We start from the raw sequence: 16,316 nt of genomic DNA, 5'->3' as shown, positions 1-16,316 counted from the left end.
TCACAATGCTTTAAGTGGGAAAAATTTCTCCTCATCTCGGTCCTAAATGATCAACCCCTTATCCTGAGGCTGTGCCTGTGTTCTAGATTCCCCAGCCAGAGGAAACAACCTCTGTGTCTATCCTGTCAAGCCCCTTCAGGATCATGTATGTTTTCATCCCAGGAACCAATCTATTGAAATATGCCAAGTAATATCTTCTTTAAATATAGAGACCAAAACTGCACAAAGTATGCCAGGTCCGGTCTCACCAAAGCCCTGTACAATTGTCCTTATTCTTGTACTCCAATCCCCCTTGTAATAAAGGCCAACATTCCATTTGCTACATCTACATGATAAGTTTTTGTTTTCCTTGTATGAGTACACCCAAGTCTCTCTCAACATAAACATTTACAGGTTTTATGCCTTTTTAAAAAGGAAATTCTGCTTCGCTGATCTTAGTACCTTCGTACTTCCCCTCATTATACTCCATCTGCCATCTTGTTGTCCACTCACTTAACTTGTCTATATCTCTTTGTTGCCTCTTTGTGTCCTCCTCACAGCTTACATTCCCACTTAGCTGTGTATCAAGAGCAAACTTGAATACATTGCTCTTGATTTCTTTTCCCAGGTCATAAATATAAATTGTAAATAGCTGAAGCCCATCATTAGTCCGTGTGGTACTCCATTAGTCACAGCCTTCTAACTTGAAAATGCCCCATTTTATCCCTACTCCCTGCTTCCTACCCATTAACTAATCCTCTATCCATGCTAATATATCATCCCCAACTCCATAAGCCCTTATCTTGTGTATTAACCTTTTTTTGTGGCACCTTTCCAAATGTCTTTTGGAAATCCAAGTGTACCACATCTGCTGGTTCCTCTTTATCTACCCTGCTAGTTATAGAGTGATACAGTGCTGAAACGGGCCCTTCGGCCCACCGTGTCTGTGCCGACCAGCAACCACCCATTTATACTAATCCTATATTCTCTACCACATCCCCACCATTCTCCTACCACCTACCTACACTAGGGGCAATTTACAATGGCCAATTTACCTATCAACCTGCAAGTCTTTGGCTGTGGGAGGAAACCGGAGCACCCGGAGGAAACCCACACAGTCACAGGGAGAACTTGCAAACTCCGCACAGGCCATACCCACAACTGAACCTGGGTCGCTGGAGCTGTGAGGCTGCGGCGCTAACCACTGTGCCTCCCTTATATCTTCAAAAAATTCATAAATTTGTCAAATGCTATTTCCCTTTTGGAAAATCATGTTGGCTCTGACTGATCACACTGATTTTCTAGGTGCATTGTTAAGACTTCCTTAATAGATTCCAACATTTTCCTGATGACTGATGTCAAGCTCTAAAAGAACCAGGGGCAACATAAAGAAAAAAATAAAATTACGCAGTGAGTTGTGATCTGGAATGTAATGCCTAAAAGGGTGATGGAAGCAGACTCAATAATAATTTTCAGAAGGAAACTGAATAAATATATAGCATATACAGCATAGAAACAGGACATCCAGCCCAACTGCCCCTTGCTAGTGTTAATTCTCCATATCAGCCTCCTCCCACCACTCTTCAATTCGCCCTTCATTCTTCGGGCTTGATTTTATGGGCCCCCCGAAGTGGGGCTAGAGGCGGGGGGCACCAAGAATTGCGACGGGGGGAGGGGCAGGCAGGCAGAGGCCTGGAGGTCAATTAAAACCCTTAAGTGGCCTATTAACGACCAAGAAAGGGCCTCTTCCCGCTGCCACTGGGATCTTGCCAGCAGCGGGGGGTGTCTCCTAAAATGATTTGCCCTCCCTGCAGGCTTGGGGGAGGAGGGAGTGTCCCTCTGCTGGGAACCACTCTCTCTTTTTTCACCCCCCCCCCCCCCCCCCGGAAATGTACGACCACCCCCTCCAGACTGGCCCCAGTGACCCCGCCTCCCTCCCCCCTGCTGATTGACTGGCAGCTCATGGAGGTGGGATCCCCATCTTTATGGGATGGCGATCCCAGCTCATTAAACTTTGATGTAAAAAGACAGTAGTGGAGGGTGGGGGGGGGGGGGGGGGGTGGGGTTGAAGGGAGCAGTGGGCAAGAAAAGGCAGAGGACTGGTTCTCTCCCATCTTTTTGGCCCAGTGCCGGGAGCCCCGCCTCTCCACAAAATACAACCCTTCATCTCACCCTATCAGCCTAACCTTTCCTTTTTCTCCTCGTGTGCTTACCTAGCTTCCCCTTAAATGCATCTATGCTATTTGCCTCAGCAATCAGTTGTGTTGGTGAGTTCCACTTTCTAACTGAATTCCTTTAATTGAATTTATTAGTGATTATCTTATATTTATACCCCTTAGAGTCATAGAGTTATCCAGCACAGAAACAGGCTCTTCGGCCCATCAAGCACTTATCTATTCTAATTCTATTTTCCAGCACTTGGCCCATAGCTATGGTGTTTCAAGTGCTCAGCTAAATACTTCTTAAATGTTGTGAGGGTTCCTGCCTCTACCACCTCTTCAGGCAGTGTGTTCCAGATTCCAACCACCCTCTGGATGAAAAAAGCTTTCCTCAAATCCCCTCTAAACCTCCTGTCCCTTACCTTAAATCTATGCCCCCTGGTTATTGATACCTCTGCTAAGGGGAAAAGTTTCTTCCTATCTATCCTATCAATGCCCCTCATAATTTTGTTTTGAACACCTCCAAAAGTAGTAACATTTTCTCTCTGTCTATTCTATTAAACTCTTTCATAAATTTAAAGGCCTCCATCTGGTCACACCTCTGGTCTTTTTCTACAGAAGAGAACCCCAGCCGGTTCAGTCTTCAAATCTTCAGGTAATTATAACCTCTCAGTTCTGGTATCATCCTTGTGAATCTTTTTAGCATCTCCTCAATTTCCTTTTTGCGATACTGGGACTAGAACTGTGCACTGATCAAGTGTGGTCTAACCAAGGTTCCATACAAGTTTAACTTGGCTTTTCAATTACATTCCTTAGAGAATTCTAGCTATGAGGAAAGATTGGATAGGTGGAGTTGTTCGCTTTGGAATAGCGGAGGCTGAGGAGAGATTTAATTGAGGCCTAGATCGCGTGGATAGGAAGGACCTATTTCCCTTCAATAAATTAATAACCAGGGGGCATAGATTTAAAGTAATTGGTGGCAGGATTAGGGTTTGGGGAGGGGGTGGGAGGTCTGAGCAATTTCTTTTCACCCAGGGGATGGTAGCGGTCTGGAACTCACTGTTTGTTTGAAAGGGTGGTAGAGATGGAATACTCATCGCATTTAAAAAAAAAAAAAAAAAAATTTGGATATGCACTTGGTACCATAACCTACAGGACTATGGACCAAGAGCGTGAAAGTAGGATTAAACTGGGTAGCTCTTTCGGACTGCACAGACATGATTGACCGAATGGACTCCTGTGCCATAAATCTTATTTCTGTAAATGAACCAGTTTTTTTTTTTTTTTATGGCCTTGTTGACCTGAAATGGTATTTTTAAAGATTTGTGAACCTAAACCCTAGATTCCTTTCGTTCCTGTAACCCCGTTTAAACACGCATCCTTAGAATCATGTGACCTCATTTTCTAAACAAAAGCACCTCCTCGCACTTGGCTATATTGAAATTCATTTGCCATTTACACTTACATTCTGCAAGCTTATTAATGTCTTTTTAGTCTGTCGCTCAACTACAGGTGTCTCAACAATCCATTCCCTGTTGCGGTCACTGTCTATTTCCTGGGTGACAATATTTCACATTGCAGTGACTGTGGATAAAGATAAACCCCATTTAAAGAAGCACAACCACAGAGAATGCCACCACCTAGTTATCTGCCGATTTAACAGAGAGGCTAGTGTCCTGCAATGATCCATCCTCGTGTCCTCCCGTTTCTCATCTACGTGGTGCTCTTTGGTGACATAGTCCGAAACGACAATGTCAGGTACGCTGACAACACTCAGCTGTACCTTACCACCACCTGTCTGGGCCCCTCCACTGTCTGTGATTTGTCACACTGCATATCCAACCTCCAATTGTGGATAAGCAGAAATTTCCTTTCACTAAATATTGAGAAGTTGGTCCTGGCCGCTGACACTGTCCCTCACTCCAGCCAGTATCTGAGGTTGAACAACATTGGCATTCTATTTGATCCTGAATTGAGTTTCCAGCACCTCGTCCTCTTGGTTGACAGAACTGCCTCTAACATTGCCTGTCTCTGCCCTGCCTCAGTTCATCTACTGCTGAAGACCACATGCATGCCTTTGTTAACTCTAGACTTTAACTCATTTCAGTGCTGTACTGGCCAGCCAGCCTTTCACCTTCAGTAAATGAGCTCACCTAAATGTCTGTTGTCCATATGCTAATTCACACCAAGTCCAATTCTCCTATCACCCTTGTCCTGACTGACCTACATTTGGCTCCTGGTCTACCAATACCTTCATTTTTAAATTTTTCTCATGTTCAAATCTCTCCGTGGCCTCATACTTCCATGTCTCTAACTTCCTCTAATGCTACAACACTCAGAACTCTGCATTGCCACACCTCCTTGTGAGTTCTCACTTCCTTCACCCCATTGTTAGTGTCTGTGCCTTCAGCTGTCTAGGCTCTAAGCTCTGAAATTCCCTCCCCAAAACACTCTGCCTCACTGTCTTCGCCTAAGCCACTGCTTAAAGCCTACTGCTTCTGACCAGGCTTTTGGTCCCCTGTCCAAATATCAACTTATGTAGTTCGGTGTCAATTTTCCGTCTGATTTGTACTCTTGTGAAGCAACGTGGAGTGTTTTACTCCATTAGAAGCCAGCAGGGGAAGAGTAGGGCAGACTGGAACTAATTGGATAACTCTATCAAAAGAGCCGGCACAGGCACAATGGGCTGAATGGCCTCCTTCCAGATCCATTATCCCAGTTGTAGAATTAGCATCTTTAGAGGAAGACAAGCAAAGTTTTTTTTTTTTGTTATTGTTTTCTCTTCAGTTTATGGATCACCTTATTTGACTCTGCTGGGTCCCAGATGTGTGTTTTTGAAGATGATTGCAACCTCGTTAACATTAAAGAAAAATAAATAAACTTTGGCAGAGCATTTGGACATTGTGAATGTGCATCTTGAAGTAATTGCTTTAGAAAAGGTGCTGTACAAATGTTCCGAGGAGGGCCAAGTATATTACAAGAGAGATGTTTGTTAGTAGAACTGAGCAGTCCATATTTTTTTAAATGGAGTGTGCTATGTGGGCCAAACAAAAGGAGATACAGCAACATAAATTCAATTGGGTCCCCAAAGGACCTGGAACACATGGCCAAGTGCCAGAGTTAATTGAGAGCAGGTTCCAGGTATTTGATGCTATGCCAGCTTTACTGATACAAGGTGGGATTTGGCATAGCATCTACAGTTTAACCCCTTTTACCCTTTTCATCTTTCTGTAGCTTGAACGGGCACAGAAAATCAGCCACTTTGTTTTTTGGCCACTGCGTAATAGCTGAACGGCTTAAGGAAGCGGTATGCTGTCATTGACTGGGCCATTTGCCGTCTTACACTGTGTAATTTTGGTGCCATGCTGAGACTTCTGTGTAAGCCTCGTGTGCTGCGGATAGCAAGACTTGCCTCCATGTCAAAAGGTTATGGGTTCAAGTCCCATTCCCGAAACGTTAACTCTGCTTCTCTTTCCACAGGTGCTGCCAGACCTGCTGAGTGATTCCAGCATTTCTTGTTTTTGTTTCAGATTTCCAGCATCCGCAGTATTTTGCTTTTATTGGAGGATAGTGGGCACTGGTGTTGCCAAAGAGTTAGTGCTGGGATTACTGCCTTTTTTTTTTTGCTATATATAAATGATTTGGATCTTGGGGATATGGAGTAGAATTCCAAAATTTTCTGCAAACAGTGAGGATGATCTGAACTGCCTGCAACAGGACATAGATAGGCTAGCAGAATGGGCAGACAGGTGGCAGATGGAATTTAATAGTGACAAAGGTGAGGTGATGCATTTTGGTAGAAGGGATAGGGTGAGTGGATATAGACTTAATGGCATAGTTCTAACGAGCGTGTAGGACAGAGGGACCGGGGGTTGCATGTGCATCAATCTTTGAAGATGGCAGGACACATTGAGAGAGTGGTTAGTAAAGTATATGGTATTTTGGACTTCATGAATAGAGGCATAGAGTACAAAAGCAGGGAAGTTATGCTGAACCTTTTTTGCTCTGGTTAGGCCCCAACTGAAGTATTACATCCATTTCTGGTCACTGCACTCTGGGAAGGATGTGAGGGTCCTTGAGATGGTGCAGAGGAGATTTACCAGAATGGTTCCAGGGATGGGGAATTTTAGTTACAAAGTTAAGTTCGAAAAGCTGGGGTTATTGTCCTGAGAGCCAATGAGATTGAGGGAAGATTTAGTGGAAGTGTACAAGATTTTATGATGGACAAGGAAAAACTATTCCCATTTAACTAATGGTACAAAGACTAAGGGACACAGATTTGAAGGTTTTGGGCAAGAGATGCAGGGGGAATGTGAGGAAGAATGTTTTTACGCAGCAGGTGGTAATGACCTGGAACTCGCTGCCCTCAAGGGTGGTGGAAGCGGAGACAATCGATGATTTCAAAAAGGAAATTGGATGGGCACTTGAAGGAAATAAACTTGCAGGGCTATGGGGATCGGGTGGGGGAGTGGGACTAACTACAGTTCTCTGTGGAGAGCCACCATGGACTCGATGGGCTGAATAGTCTCCTTCTGTGCTATAAATGACTGACTCTAAAAGGTTCTATGGTGTTTCTTGAAGAGTAGGGGAGTTCTCCTGGTGTCCTGGCTGACATTTCTCCCTCAACTAATAGCTAAAACAGAAGATCTGGTCATTTATTTAGTTGCTGTTTGTGGGAGCTTGCTGTGCACATATTGACAATTGCATTTCCTACATTGCAACAGTTACAAGTCAAATAGTACTTCATTGGCTTTAAAGTTCTTTGGGAGTTGAGAAGTGCTTATATAAATGTAGGTTTTTCTTTTAATCGAGCCTGCCCCATTATCTTGGTCTATTGCAGACTGAGGGAGTACTGTATTGGGGGAGGTGCAATCCTTTGAATAAAAATTACTGGGTATGGTTATGCTCCTGGATGAGTAATCCAGATGTCGTGATTTCAAAATCTACCATGGCAAATTGGGAAATTGAACTGAACAAATCTTTTTATGGGGGAGTGACACCAGATAATAAGCATAAGTTTCCGGATTATTGTAAAATCCTGACGTGCACACCAACATTTTTCGAACACAAAAGTATTTGATGACACTGCATTATTTGAAGAGAAACGAGGACTTTTCCCATTTATCCTGGCCAAAAATTCCTCCCCTAATCAATACCACTAAATGGTCTTTAATTGTGAGTGCTGTTTGTGGGAAATTGATGGCACGGAATGGCTGTTGAGTTTTGCTCATAGCTGTTATTTCACTTCAGAATAGTTACTTGTATGGAATGCCTTGAGAGCTGTTCAATGTGGCAAAGTGTTGTATAAATTTAAAGTAATTTTAATAACCTTAGCTGCTGTCCTCTGATCCATCTCCCCTCCACCTCAGCTGTACGAACAGCAAAGGACCTCAGTTTTTCGATTATGGCGGCAGTGTCAGCCCAATCGGTTTCGAAACCGGTTTTAAACACAAACTACCAGAGCTATTGAATTTAATTTCACAACTGGTCATGATTTTAAACTATGAACCTTTGCATTGCTCTACATTATACATCATACCAGAGGGCTGTGGCTGATCTATCATTGAGTATGTTCAAGGCTGAGATCGATAGACTCTGAGGGAATCGATGGATAGGGGGCGGGAAGGTGGAGTTGAGGTCGATGATCAGCCATGATCTTATTGAATGGTGGAGCAGGCTCAAGGGGCTGTATGCCCTATTCTTATTTCTTGCCTTTTCTAAATAGTATGCTAACCTACACCGTGGAGTGATGGACACCAGTTTGAGGGTTGGTTTCTTGTCTCTTGATCTGAGAGACGCTGAGCATTGTGTGTTGGAGGGAGGCTGTGCAGCCCCCAGCAAGACAGGAGGAGATACACCTGCCCTCGATGGGTCTTTGGTGCCTGTTGGTTGGTTGTGGGAGTGAGGTGCATTTGTGGCAATCTAGTTGTTCTTTTGGTATCCGGTATGAGGCAGACAAATATAGGGAATGAAAGTATTAAACTTTAACTGTAACCCCCGTACCCAATTCCCACCCCTCCGCCACCTTAATGAGAGAGCACCAATCTTTCTCTTGAAAGTTGAACCAATTAAATAGAAATAAAATTCTTAAAAACAGAAAATGCTGGAAATACTCCAGTCTGGCAGCATCTGTGGCGACAGAAAGAGTTGTTGATTCAGGTCGGTGGAAGACGTTAGAGGCTTAGCATTCTTTAAACAAATGCAGAGCCTAGGGGAAAAGGGTGGGGTGGGAGAACAACCAAGGGGAAGTTCTGTGATTGGGTCAGAGTTGAGGAAAGAGATGAAGCTTAGAAAGCAAGTTTGAGTACGTAGCATGTTCAAACGCTGTAAGGGAAATGGAAGGTGAACAGAGTTAAAGGTCAAAAGGAAATCTTTTGAGAGATGAGCAGACCTTCAAGGTAGGGGTTCCTGTATGGGAAAGCAGGAGAAATTTCCTCCTGGGTAATCACAATGCTCTAATTTAGTTTCCTTTTCTCCCTGAGCAGGCTTATGACTTCCTACGCATGGGTAAGGGAATGATGGAAGACTTACGACGCAGGTTACCATTGTATCTCTCAGATTATACTGATGGTAAGTAATGCACAAGGCTTTTACAATATTACTAGCAGCTGTTCAATTCTTAATGGTAAATTGGAAGTATTGTAAGAGCAGGTAGTAGTGACCACTCGTCATAAGTGCTGTATGGTTGCCTTTAAGAGTGATATCATTATAAGATCTTAGTATGCTAATGAGCTAAGTACCAGGATGCAGTCATTTAACTCAAAGCCAGAGTCACTCGATGACTGTAGCACTGAGTAAGGTTCTATAAATAGTTTGCTCTGCACCGTATATAATAATTTAGCTGTAATAAACCTGTTAGAGATGTTCAATCAACTGGACTCCATGCATCTCATTTATGTTGCATAAAGAACTCATTATATGGTTGCAGCTGTGGTGAGAGGACAAACTCTGAAGACCACAGGTAAAACAGCTGCAAAAGCTACCCTTCCTACAGCCAAAAGAGAAAGTTCCACAGAAATACTGGCCCAAAGAGTAGAAAGAAAAAAGGAACTTACCTCCAGCTGTAGAAGACAGAGCACAGAATGAAAGGTGCTGGAGGATCAACTCCAATTGCGTGAATTTTAGAATTCACCACCTGGAATTGATGTGCTATAGGCAACAACCACAGGAATCAATAGACCAGTTCATCTGTAGATGCTGGAGTAAGGGCAATGAATGCGTTTTTTCAGAAACTTGGGTTTCAGACCAAATAATGGAGCTGGAAATTGTCTCAACACCCATTGAAGCATTTCAGAAAGACCTCTTGGTTGGGTGGGGAGGTGGGAAACAAAGGTCACAGCATTGATGCACTGCTAGAAGATGGCAGGAAATATGAAGCCATTTTAGCTGGACAACAGCACCTGCAAGCACTAGGGGCAGCCAACAGTATTGGCACCATAACCAGGTCAAAAAGAGCAAACGAGCTATGTGGTAAGTGTGGTTGGTCCTACTCACCTTTGAAGTTGTCCTGCATTTCAAGACCTGCGCAAGGCATGCGGTGCGAAAGGACACTGGACCCACCTATGCAAGAAATCTGGCTCCAAAGAAGCAACCAGAAGTCACAGTGAGACAAAACCAAACCGACGATAGGCACAGCAACAGGGTAACAGAAGCAAGGAAAGTGCCAGAGACCTGCATAAACGTAAGCCAATATATGAGGTCCACAGTGAAACAGACTTGAGACGAGGCTCAGAGAAGCAATTTTCAGCAAAAAGATCTAAGTTTTCTATATTGTGAACCTGACACATCATGTTAATTTAAGTCAAACAACTGGAAGCTTTCGCCACTATTCAGGTCAGAGGCTGGGAATTCTGCGGCGACTAACTCGCCTCCTATCTCCCCAAAGCTTGTCCACCATCGACAAGGCACAAGTCAAGAGTGTGATAGAATACTCTCCACTTGCCTAGATGGGGGTGCAGCTTCAACAACATTCAGGAAGCTCAAACCATCCAGGACAAAGCAACCTGCTTGATTGGTACCCCATCCACGAACATTCATTCCCTCCACCACTGATGCACAATGGCAGCATATAAATAGCAGTGTACTATGTAAAAAATGCGCTGCAGCAACTCACCAAGGCTCCTTCGAAAGCACCTTCCAAACCTGTGACCGCTACCACCTAGAAGGTGCAGATGCATGGTAACACTACCACCTGCAAGTTCCCCTCCAAGCCATACACCATCCTGACGTGGAATTATATCACCGTTCCTTTACTATCACTGGGTCAAAATCCTGGAATTCACTTCCTAACAGCACTGTTGGTGTACCTACACTCAAGGACTGCAGCAGTTAAAGAAGGCAGTTCCACCCACTTCTCAAGGGCAATTAGGGATAGGCAATAAATGCTGGCCTGGCTAGTGATGCCCACATCCCCTGAATGAATTTAGAAAAAAAATTATCATGTGCCTGAAGGAAGCTGGCAAACATACACTAGGGGTTAAGATTGACACCGGTGCTAGTGCAAATATCCTACGGATCCAAATCCTAAAGGATATGTACTGGAATTGTTGGAAATCAATGATACAACCAACAACTGCCAAGTTATCTACATACAATGGGTCACCCATCCCTTCCAGTGGCACACTAACCATGCAATGCAGCTATGGCAAGTTGTCATGGAAACAACAAATATTCTACCTTGTACACGAGAGGACCAGCAGTGGCAGAACTACCAGCGTGTAAGGACCTCAAAGTCGTGACTATCAACAAGCTCATCAAAGTACCTATTACACCAGAAGAGATAAAGGGTACCTGCATTGAGTCAGTCCACTACCTACAACACGTACCCAGATGGGTTCAACGCCATAGGAGATTTTAAAGGCGTTGCGTACTGCACCTCAGATGCAATTCTGTCAATCGACCCTCCTGGAATGTGCAGCGTGCATATATGAGAAGAGCTTAAGTGCGAGTTAGATGACATGGAGCACAATGGCATCATCCGCTGTGCGCGTCATCACACAGACTGGTGCAGCTCAATTATGTGTGTACTGAAGAAGGGTGGAGCAATCAGGGTATGTCTAGATCCGAGGCGTCTAAACCTCTCCCTAAAGAGATGCTCCCACAAGATCCTGACATTAGAGGAATTAAATCCTAAGTTAATGGGAACCGAATTCTTCTCCAAGTTGGATGCTGAACATGGATGTTGGTTGGTGCACTTAGCTAAGGAATCTCGAAGTCACCACCTTCAGGACACCATTTGGAAGATATTGCTTCCAGAGACTACCCTTCGGCTTGTGTGTCAGTCAAGATCTGTTTGAGTAGCATATGGACCGAATTATAGAAAACGTGCCTGGCTGCATATGCATTGCCGATGACATTGTGGTAGTTGGCAAAACCAAAGAAGAACATTATCGAAATCTCCATTCATTGATGGCAATAGCTCAACACAGCTCATCTTCAACAGCAAGAGGTGCCAGGTTAACGTCAGTCAGATGAATTTCTTTGGCTCCATCTATTCAGGTTGCAGACTCAGTCCTGACCCAGGCAAAATGGAAGATGTAAGGCATGTGCCTACCCCACAAGAAAAGGAAGACCTCCAGAGATGTCTTGACTTTTTCAACTTCTTGGCACCAGACATTCCAAATTTTTCTGCCAAAGCATCTAAGAGGGTCTTAAAGACGTACAATTTCTATGGCAGGAGGACCATCAGCGTATGTTTGAGTCTCTCAAACAAGCATTGTCAGCAGAAACCTGCTGACAGGATGGCAAATAAATTGTATTTGGGTCAAAATGTTTATCTCCAGCAAAATCCAATTATTCATAGAGTGTGAAACACTTGCTGTGGTGTTTGGCATCACAAGGTTCCACACCTACCTGTTCGGTAAGCAGCTCATGGAAACTGACCACAAACCACTGCAGATGATCTGGTGTAAACGATGTGACGTCCTCACCACATTACCCTAGATCTAGTGGTCTTGCCGAATGAATTGTTTGCACAGTCAAATCACTTATCCTAAAAGTGTAGGACAATGAAACAAGATCTTCATGTTGCCATGCTCCACCTCAGAGCTACACCTATGGATATGGGCGTCACCAGCAGAGATAGTGTTTGGCAGACAAGTGCAGACGACTGCCAAGCCATCATCTGCCCCAAATTCTCTGATGCAGGAGACACTGCTCAAAAAATGGGAGAATGAAGATGACCGACATGCAGGGGCAGAACTACCTCAGCTACATGTAGGACAAAAGGTCAGGGTCATACGCCCCACAGTGAGAACATGGTCACTCACAGAGGTATCCAAAGTATGCAGTGAGCCTAGATCCTGCGAGATTGTAACATCTAGCGAAGCAGAGTTGAGAAGGAACCGAAGCCGACTAAGAGAAGTGTGCAGCGCTCTAATTGCGCACAGTGGACTCGAAAGAACACACTCCGACAATGAGGGTGTGACGGAACAATAGGACAACAGCCAACACATTTACAACACGTCTGCAAACCCAAAGCAGCCAAGGGTGAAATCCACATCCCCCAGAGGTTTATACCATAACCAGATCTGGAAGAGTTGTCAAACCTCAAACAATATATGAACTGTTAAGCTTCTATATTTGTAAATTTTATCTATATCCCATTAACTAATTCTGATATCTAATTTTATGTTTTTTACTTGTAGCATATGGGACTTAACTTTGGAAAGAAAGGGGATGTTGTATGATTGCCTTTAAGAGTGATGTCCCTTTAAGATCTTGGTATGCTAATGATCTAAGTACCAAGATGCAGACATGTGACTCAAAGCCAGAGTCACTCTGCAACTGTAACACCCAGTGTAAGGCTTTGTAACATATATAATAATTTAGCTGTAATAAACCTGTTCAAGATCTTCAACCAACTGGACTCCACACATCTCATTTATGCTGCATCAGACAACATAAAGATAAAAGCAAAATACTGCAGATGCTGGAAATCTGAAATAAAAACAAGAAATGCTGGAACCACTCAGCGGGTCTGGCAGCATCTGTGAAAAGAGAAGCAGAGTTAATGTTTCGGGTCAGTGACCCTTCTTCGGAACTGACAACATAAAGAACTTGTTACAATGAGAACATAAGTTATAGGAGCAGGCCATATGGCCCCTCAAGCCTGATCCACCATGCAATATTAAAGTGGCTGATCTACCTCCGTTCCATTTTCCCACCCTATATCCCTTGGTTCCCTTGGTCAAGTACTCTTTACTAGGGACACAGTATTTTGGTTTGCTTTGGGACCAGGGAGCACTGGGAAGGCAGCCCAAGTTCTGGTAATACTGACATCACAGAATCACAAAATTGTTACAGCGCAGAAGGAGGCCATTTAGCCCATCATGTCTGCACCAGCTCTCTGAAAGAGCAACTCCCTCCATTCCATTCCCCTGACATAAGATGAGTAAGTATTTTGATTGTTGGTCCCATGTTCTGGGAGGACCGGCGAGTGAGATTCGTAAATAGTAAATACTGGGGCAGGTAATGATGTGATCACTGGAGGGTGAGGTCCTGGAATCTGGAGGCATTCAAGAGGGTAAAATTCAGGGTTGGAGATCAGGAAGCACTGGGAATTCAGTCTAGGATTGTGGGTCTTTGGATTTGGGATTGAATGGGGAAAGCCTGAATAGTGGTGGGTGAGTGGTTTGGGTTCTAACAAGGCTGAGGGAAGGGGTTTTGGGAGAATGAAGAAATAGGACAAAGCTTAGTGATATTGCCCCACACCCACCATACTGTTGCCTATTGGCTTCTGATCTCACCCTCATTTACATATCCGCAGGCATTTTATTGCCTTCATATCCCCCTCCCCATACATTCATACATTCCTCCCCCCCCCCCCCCACCCCCCACCATTACCTGTCTTTATTCTCCTTCCTTTAAGAAACAAACTTAAACTTTGTTAAAAATAAATGGATGGAAAATTTCCTGATGTACATTTCTGGAATGCCCCAAGGGTGTGAAAGCAGAAAATTTAGTGCGTTATTAGTAAGTGTGCTGATTTTATACTGGCACTTCCATAAACGAACAGAAATTACCTCATGAAATGTTCGTCGTTTATGCAGTTTTCAATTCCATAAACCTCAAAAAAAAGATTTTTTTTTTACCTCATTGAAGTTCCAGATTTACACGGTTCTTTGTTCGCATATTATTCACGGTTATTATTTGGCTTCAGCACAATTGTTAATCCGCTACACAAATGTAAATTCACTTGCCTGAAATAGGAGCTTTGAGAATTTAATCTCCGGTTTCCTACAAGTTTTTTTTTTTGCAGGAGTGGAGGGAGGCAAGCAAAATCTTTCAAATTGTCAGAAGGCTCCCTTTTACTATCTTTTTAAATCCAGCTGAAGAACATCTTGAATTCTGGGGAATTCTGCAAAACTGGGCATGCTGAGAAATCAAAATGTGATTGAAAGCTGCAGATGTTGAAGTGAAAACTTCCAGTTGAAACCTGGGATTTTAAGAGACGCTGAAACATATTTTTATAAAACGATGCAAAAAAACTCATTCGATGGGCAAAATCTACTGTTATCATTTTGAAATAGTGTTTGGAGGGGTGGTAATTGTCAGCTGTGGCTCAGTTGGTAGCACTCTTGCCTCTAAGTCAGAAGATTGTGGGTTCAAGTCCCACTCCAGAAAGGGGGGGTGGAAAAGACTTGCTCCCAATGCATTACTGAGGGAGTGTTACACTGTCAGATGTGCTGTTTCTCCAGGAGGCGTTTAACTGAAGCCCCCATCTTTGCTCTCAGAGGGGTGTGAAAGATCCAATGGCACTATTTTGAGGAGCAGGGGAGTTATTCCCAGTGTTTTGGCCAATATTTATCCCTCAAACAAAATCACTAAACAAACATATTATCTGGTCATTATCACACTGCTGCTTGTGGGAGCTTGCTGTGTGTAAATTGACTGCTGCGTTTCCTACATTTACAACAGCAACTACACTTCAAAAGTGCTTCATTGGCTGTAAAGTGCTTATAGACAACCGGTGGTCATGAAAGGCAAGGTCAGTAAATGCAAATCTTTTTTTTCTTCTCCTGCTTCGGAATCAGCCTGCAGGGACAGATTGGATGCCTGTTGCAGAACATGCTTCATCTTTTCCGTCAAATGAAAATTGGATGGTTCTACAACAGGTGGACAATCATCGCTGCCAGATTACTACCCAATTGTGAAGATGAATATTGCCTGCCCCTACCCATGTCCACTACCCCCATAAATGTAATTTTTTTATGATTACATATAGTGACACCTATTGTCCCAGTCAGAAGGAGATGATTGGATAATTCTCCTGTCAATCACTGCTGTAGGAGCCTGGGATTGACATTAAGCACATGATTTGCATCTGGAACTATCCTCTACTCACTGCATTGTGCTGGAGGAACAGCCCTGTTTTTATTGGGAAACTTGTGGTCATGAGTTCGGTTTGCTGTAGTTTGGAGAGACTGTTCCCTGCAAGACCCACCCAGCCTCAGCTCATTGGCTGACACAGTGGTGTTACACAGACACACTGAATTATTTTGTTTAAAATGTAAATGTCATTTACTGAGGTGAATTTAAAAACTTAGGTCGGAGTATATCCTGAAAGTAATTAGTGACTTTTTGGAGGGAAAGACAATACCATGACACCAAGTGGCAGAGCAAGGAATCATTGCAGGTCTGTGTTGTCAACTAGAATTCTGATTAAAGCAGCAACTAGTGAGTAACAGTTGGAGTTGAAAGTCCCTGTGCATCCTGTTGACTATTTTTGCCATCTTTTTTTTATTATAATGCTTCACATTCAGGGGAGGAAAAAAAGTTAAAGTATCAACGATTAACATCGGGAATGCTCAAGACGCCAGAATTAGCTGAGCGCAGGTATCTTGAAGGGTTGCAGAACAGGAGGAGATTAGAGATGGGGAGGGGCGAGGCCATGGAGGGATTTGAAAATATGCTGGAGGAGCTTTAAATGCTTGGCCGGGAGCCACTGTAAGTCGGCGAGCACAGGGGTGAAAGGTAAATGGGAATTGGTGTGAGTTAAGACACGGGCAGAGTTTTGGATGACCTCAAGTTCACGAGGGTAGAATATGGGGGACCAACCAGCAGTGTGATGGGCTAATCATGTCTAGAGATAAAGAAGGCATGAATAAGGGTTTCAGAAGAGGATGAGCTGAGACAGGGGCCAAGTCAGGCGATGTTACGGAAGTGGAAATAGGCGGT

General features: G+C 43.7%; 1 protein-coding gene across 8 annotated transcripts in view; it reads left to right on the top strand.

Moving 5' to 3' along the window:
- The window catches only part of slc4a11 (solute carrier family 4 member 11), a 268,474-nt gene that overhangs the window by 195,155 nt on the left and 57,003 nt on the right, over positions 1-16,316 (top strand). For all 8 annotated transcript variants that reach the window (XM_068028726.1, XM_068028720.1, XM_068028725.1 and 5 more), the window contains one exon: positions 8,624-8,708. In XM_068028726.1, coding sequence (XP_067884827.1) covers positions 8,624-8,708 — 85 coding nt within the window. The remainder of the gene's footprint in view (positions 1-8,623; positions 8,709-16,316) is intronic.

Source organism: Heterodontus francisci, chromosome 1, assembly GCF_036365525.1.
Source record: "Heterodontus francisci isolate sHetFra1 chromosome 1, sHetFra1.hap1, whole genome shotgun sequence".
Lineage (NCBI taxonomy): Eukaryota > Metazoa > Chordata > Chondrichthyes > Heterodontiformes > Heterodontidae > Heterodontus > Heterodontus francisci.
Note: the sequence above shows the minus strand (reverse complement) of the source record. Positions and strands in the feature narration are given on the sequence as shown.